The 6,408-nt window shown below is 55.6% G+C and overlaps 1 protein-coding gene across 1 annotated transcript; it reads left to right on the forward strand.

Annotated features, from left to right (window-relative positions):
• On the forward strand, positions 1,949-5,435 carry LOC108633223 (2-acylglycerol O-acyltransferase 3-like). The gene is made up of 7 exons (XM_013976798.2): positions 1,949-2,254; positions 2,910-3,017; positions 3,273-3,343; positions 3,611-3,815; positions 4,126-4,300; positions 4,872-5,074; positions 5,164-5,435. The coding sequence occupies exons 1-7, from the start codon at positions 2,128-2,130 to the stop codon at positions 5,316-5,318; spliced, it is 1,044 nt and encodes a 347-aa protein (XP_013832252.2). The 5' UTR covers positions 1,949-2,127; the 3' UTR covers positions 5,319-5,435.

Genomic DNA, 6,408 nt, shown 5'->3' on the forward strand with positions numbered 1-6,408 from the left:
GGAAGTCCAATGTGCTTTTCATTAAAAAATTATTTTAAAAAGTGATGATCCAGGAATTCCCAGGTGGTACAATGGACGGGACTGTGAGTTCACAATGCCTAGAGCCCTGGTTCAGTCCTTAGTCAGGAAGTAAAATCCCACACGGCAAGGCGGAGCTCAACAACAACAACAAGAAAGAACACTTTCCTTGACCTGAAAGCTGCTGGTTCACCACCTCTGGTCATTGTTGACCTGGCCATGGTCATCGTGAGGACCAGCCCCAGTCCACCTGAGGGTGTGCCCAGCCCAGTGGACTCTCTCTTAGAGGGGCTCCCCAGTTCTTAGCATTTCTGAAAAAGCCATGTCCCCAGAGGTCTCTCCACCGGGGCCTAAGCTACTCCTTAGGGATTAAAGCCTCCTGCACATCCTCTACCCCTCAGGGTCAGGCTCCGGGGTTAAACAGGAGCCCCGCTATTCAGGGTACACACCCATAAGGCAAGCCCCACTGGCACAGACCTCTGGCCCAGAGAGCCCAGGGACCAGCTGGAGTCAATGCCCAGATCCCAGATCAGATTGTTGAGCTTGCAGACCTGCAATCAGAAGGGATTTGCCAAGTTGGCACTGAACACCAGTGAGGAACCCGGGGGGTGAGGGGGGTGGGGGGTGGTTGGTAGCCGGGCCTAGCCTCTGGGGCAAGGCTGCTGGGGAGGAGCCCCGCCTCTGGGTCCCGGGAGTCAGGAGTCCCCTGTGCCCCCAGAGCCTCCCCGGTGCCAGTCTTCTCTTTGGGGGAGAATGAGGCCTTCCACAGTTTCTGAACGCACCGGAGTTCTAGGTGGAAAGACACAGGAAACACTGGGCCACTGCTGAGAGTGGCTCTACGAATGTTCCAGGCCCCAGGGCCTCCTCCTGCCCTTCCACACATGAAACCTCTGCCTGCTCTGCTCCCAGGCTCCCTAGCCCACTCCCTGCTCCCTGGCTCAAGGCCCCTGCATGGTTGGGAGGTGAAGGTCACAGGTTGGGGCCTGAATACTTGGTGCCAGCCCCGCCCCCAGGCTGGCATTTGGCCAACCCACCAGCCCCGAACTCTGTCCCACTGGATCCCTTGAGAGGGAAGGGCACCTCAAAGCATCTCAGTGATCACCCCTCTTGATCCTCTTCTGCCCAAAGTCATGGCCGCCATCCCGGTACAACTGTGTGGGCTGTCGGGGCGGAAGGGGTACTTCAGCACATGCGCACGCGCTGCTCTGGGTCTCCAGTCTCAGTTGAGTGGCTCTCGCAGCTATTCCAAGATCAGACCCCGTGCTACCCGGTCCCCGCCCACGGACACCTCCTCTTCATCTAGTTGGCCTCAGGCCCCTGGAGGAGTGTGGCTGGCGACTGAAATTCAACCTGGGAATAAACTTGTGTGTTGGTGTGTTTCTCCTCAGGGTTGAGATACCGGCGCTAATTAACGCCTCCGAGTGGCCTGCTGCTGCTGCTGCTGCTAAGTCGCTTCAGTCGTGTCCGACTCTGTGTGAGCCCACAGACAGTAGCCCACCAGGCTCCACCATCCCTGGGATTCTCCAGGCAAGAACACTGGAGTGGGTTGCCATTTCTTTCTCCAATGCATGAAAGTGAAAAGTGAAAGTGAAGTCGCTCAGGAAGTGTCCGACACTTCGTGACCCCATGGACTACAGCCTACCAGGCTCCTCCGTCCATCGGATTTTCCAGGTGAGAGTACTGGAGTGGTCGCCATTGCCTTCTCCGTCCAAGTGGCCTAGACACTCCCAGACTCAAAAACACTAGGGTGTGCTCGTCCAGGAAGAATCAGGGCTGGGACCCAGTCGGTGGGCTCTCTGGCTTCTTCTGCAAAAAGAAGCACTCCCGCCCACAATGATTTCTAATGCACCGAGGGCTGGGCCTCCAGGGCACGCCCCCTAGTACGTCTCCCAGTCGCAAGAAGGGACCAGCCCAGTCCAACCCACTGGAGAAGTTCATAAGTGAGAGCGGACTGGAGACTTCTGGGGCTCTGATGAGAGAGTCTCCCCACACACACAGCCCCCTGCAAGCAATCCTGGGACGCTCCAAGAGCTTGGCCACTCAGACCAGAAAGATTTCTTGTGCTCCAACCAAAGCCTTCGTCCCATTTTTCCTGGTTTGGGAGCCCTGATGGCTGAAGGGGAGCACCTGGGAGTCTCCACCACCCCACCACCCACCCCCAGCGAGAAAACCCTAAAGAAACAGTGGTTAGAAGTACTGAGCACCTACCAATATGTGCTCTGTTTCTGCTTCCTGGGTAAGGGGAGCCAGGCAGGGGTCCAGCTGGGAAGGTGGCAAAAGGGGAAGGTAGAGGGAGGAAGGCTGGAGCAACCCCTACTGGACCACCAGGGCAAAGGGAGGGACGTGAGGTCTCTCAGTCCTGTCCCACTCTTCCCTACCCCACGGACTGTAGTCTACAAGGCTCCTCTGTCCATAGGATTTTCCAGGCAAGAATACTGGAGTGAGCTGCCGTTTTCGTCTCCAGGGGATCTTCCCGACTCAAGGATTGAACCTGGGTCTCCTGCATTGCAGACAGATACTTTACCATCTGAGCCACTAGGGAAGCCCAGGGCAAAGGGATGGTTTAGTCGCTAAGTCGTGCCTGACTCTTGCGACCCCATGGACTGTAGCCCGCCAGGCTCCTCTGTCCATGGGATTCTCCAGGCAAGAATACTGGAGTGGGTTGCTATTTCCTTCTCCAGGGGATCTTCCCAACCCAGGAATCGAACCCGGGTCTCCTGCATTGCAGGCAGATTCTTTACCAACTGAGCTGCCAGGGAAGCCCAGGGCAAAGGGAGGGACGTGTCAAAGTCTAGCAGGGAGACAGGCAACGATCTCACTGGTGAGGGGAGAGGGGAGAAGTCACTGCGATATCACAATCTAAATCGTTTTCCTTTCTCACCATTCCCCAGGCCTTTTCTTTTCCCTTGCTGGCTTCCTCCTCCTCTTCACCTCGCTCTGGTATCTCTCTCTTCTCTACTTGGTATGGTTATTCCTGGACTGGGACACACCCCAGCAAGGTGAGTGCTAAACAAGGGCAGGAGGAGGAGGGGGTGACAGAGGACGAGATGGCTGGATGGCATCATGGACTCGGGGGACATGAGTTTGAGCAACCTCTGGGAAATAGTGAAGGACAGGGAAGGCTGGCATGCTGCAGTCCATGGGGTCACAGAGAGACACCAGTTAGCAATAAACAGCAAAAACAAGGGCCTGGGTAGAAGGAGGTGATAAATGGTGTCTGCAGTGATTCTGCCCCCCTTATCTCTCTGCCCAAGGTGGAAGGCGTTATCAGTGGTTGAAGAACTGGAGTGCTTGGAAACACCTGAGCGATTATTTCCCCCTTAAGGTAACAGGTCACCCTCCAAAGGATGCTCCACTCCTCCCGCTCCCTTACCTCCCTCCTCCTCTCTCCTCCCCATGATGGATTCTCACCTCTGGCTGCTTACGTTCAGGTAACGGGGCAGGGGGTGGGATGGTGTTCCAGACTGGACCCTCGTGCCTTTGGCCCCATCTTATCCTGAGCTCTCAAGATCTTGGTGGGGAGGGACGCCCTTTCAGCTGGGCTCTTGCCTTCTCTGTTTTCTTGCCCTCATCCTGCCCCCTGCCGCCACAGCTGGTGAAGACAGCAGAGCTGCCCCCAGACAGGAACTACGTTCTAGGATCCCACCCACATGGGGTCATAGCCGTCGGATCCGTCTGTAACTTTGCCACGGAGGGCACTGGCCTCTCGCAGCTCTTCCCAGGGCTTCGATTCTCAATGGCCGTGTTGAATTGTCTCTTGTACCTGCCAGGCCATCGAGAGTACTTTCTGTCCTGTGGTGAGTTTGAGCTGAGTGACAGAGGGTGACCCCACCCCAGTCTGGCCAGAGTGACCCCCGGTCACCACCCACCCCAGGCACTTGGCTTGACTTGGCCTGGTTCACAATGGGGGTCGGGGGTGGCTTGGCCCCAAGCGTCCTGCATCCTTGCTGGGAGAGGCACTGTGGGACACGTGGACGGGGGCACAGGGGTAGGGAATTCGGAGAGAATGGGATGATGTCGAATACTCAGTGTGCCAAAGGAACAGCAGAGGGACAATGGAGCCAGTGAGGGGGTAGCAACTGTCCCTCAACCTCCTCATGCCCACAGGAGCCTGTTCTGTGAACCGTCAGAGCCTGGATTATGTTCTGTCTCAATCTCAGCTGGGCAGGGCTGTGGTCATCGTGGTCGGAGGGGCCAATGAGGCCCTGTATGCAGTCCCAGGGGAGCACTGCCTCACTCTCCGGAATCGGAAAGGCTTCGTCCGCCTGGCACTGAGGCACGGGTGAGCGGGGGCCCAGCCGGGGCTGCCTTCAGTGGTCAGAACCTCACCGTGTGTGGCCGTCTACCCACTCTCTGTACACTTCGGCTCCCTGGAGGCGGGCGGTGTGTCCCCAGCGCTTCCACCGCGCCCACCTCTAGAGGGCACTCTAGGCAGACCTTGGGTGTTGCTCTGTGCCCAGCCCTGGTGCCCATTCCCCAGGCTTCCTCCCACGCAGAGAGAGACGGGATCCCAGCGCGAAGCGCTGGACCCTGGGGGCTCCTATGCCCTCGGCTCCCATTCTTTTATGATGCCCCCTCACAGGCAAGACCTTGCACACCTCTTACTTGTGAAACAGAGCTAAGGCCCGCCTTGCTACCACGTTGTAGTTGAGACTGTGTGAGAAAATAAATATGAGAAGGTCCAGGACACACTGGGCTTAAGAAAGAAAATCCCTTCATCCAGATCTTTCTTGTAGAACCATCATTTGCTGCTAATGCCTAGGAAAGTGGGAACCTATGGGGGAGGAGTTTGGGAGGGCTCCTGGAGCCCCTGATGTGCCCAGCCATTTTCTCTCTTACCCCTCCCTTCCCAGCGCCTCCCTGGTGCCCGTGTACTCCTTTGGGGAGAATGACATCTTCAGAGTTAAGGCTTTTGCCCCAGACTCCTGGCAGCATCTGCTCCAAGTCACCATCAAGAAGCTCCTGAGCTGCTGTCCTTGTATCTTCTGGGGCCGTGGTCTCTTCTCAGCCAAGTCCTGGGGCCTGCTGCCCCTCGCCAGACCCATCACCACTGTGGGTGAGCGCCTGTGTGCAAGGAAGAAGGCCACTATCAGCTGCGCATGCAGCCGAGGCCCCTCCCCGACCTGTGTCCCCCTGTCCCTGCAGTGGGCCGCCCCATCCCGGTGCCCCAGTGCCCGCAGCCCACCGAGGAGCAGGTGGACCACTATCACAGGCTCTACATGAAGGCTCTGGAGCAACTGTTTGAGGAGCACAAGGAGAGCTGCGGCCTCCCGGCTTCTACTCGCCTCACCTTCATCTAGCCCTGGCCTCACCCCTCGCCACCTCACAGCCTGGCCCCCGCCCCCAGCCCCTAATCCCAGCGCCTGAGAACCCCACCTACTGCCATGCTACTGTGCCAGTAAAAGTAAGCTTTCTCACCTCTGCTTGATAGAATCTCTCTCTTTGAGCAAGTTTGCCCACGTGTGTTCCACCACCACACTAATCGACAGAGACTTGCCACCTTAGACTGAGAGCTGAGCCCTGAATTCTCCCAGATATTAAATTCTGGTCTATCAGCCTCTGTCTAATCTCTTCCCTTGGTTGGGGCCTTTCTCCCTCTGTAAATAAAGGCATCTGCTTAGCTGAGAAACATAGGACAATCAGAATGGTTTCGGGGAGGGTAGATCCAACGGGCTAGGCTCTCAAGTGCAGACAGGAGGTGTAGGTAAGTGACGACAATAGGGTAGCTGGTGAAATACTGTGAGCAAAAGCTGACAGGGATCAAGGGTACCTTTAGTAGGCAGATTTCGATTGATCTCTTGTGATAGAAAAGAGAGAGTTTCCTATCTGCATCTCCTTCCTATTCCCTGGGGGCTGGGAGAGCATATGAAGCGGGGATTTATTTTACCATATGAAGCCCTACTGCAAGCCCAGCATTAGGTCCACATGAACCTCATTCACTGGGTGGGTGAGAAAGGACTCGTCTCAAAATTACCTTATTAACATCAAAAAATTTAAAAGAGTTTAGGAAAATAAGAGCCAACCAATTTATCACCATCAGGTCCATCACCACCATCATCCTCACGGTCACGGCACCAGTGAAGTACCAAGGATCCCTGAAACACTGGGAGGGACCTTATGTGGTCATAGCATCCTTTGACTTACGTGCCTCCTATTTGCTGACTATCTTTGTGCCTGTATCCATGACTTAAATGAGAAGCACTTTTTGGAAAGTAACTGAGTACAAATCGATTTGCTTTCCACCATGCTGGAAATTTTATTCAGTGGAAGAATTTTCTCTTGTCCAAGCAAAAACTCTTAGCAGTCTCATGAATTATCTGGGTCGTTCTCAGGTGACAACTTCTACATTCACTTAACGTTCATGTCTAGAAATGTTGAGGTGGGTTACCA

This window comes from Capra hircus, chromosome 25 (assembly GCF_001704415.2).
Source record: "Capra hircus breed San Clemente chromosome 25, ASM170441v1, whole genome shotgun sequence".
NCBI classification, from domain to species: domain Eukaryota; kingdom Metazoa; phylum Chordata; class Mammalia; order Artiodactyla; family Bovidae; genus Capra; species Capra hircus.

Bases quoted from the DNA above. Each gene is read 5' to 3' on its own strand.
- LOC108633223 (XM_013976798.2), top strand. From the start codon at position 2,128: ATGGCTGAAGGGGAGCACCTGGGAGTCTCCACCACCCCACCACCCACC. The intron at 3,018-3,272 runs GTGAGTGCTAAA...TCTCTGCCCAAG, and splicing joins CTGGGACACACCCCAGCAAG to GTGGAAGGCGTTATCAGTGG. The intron at 3,816-4,125 runs GTGAGTTTGAGC...TCATGCCCACAG, and splicing joins AGAGTACTTTCTGTCCTGTG to GAGCCTGTTCTGTGAACCGT.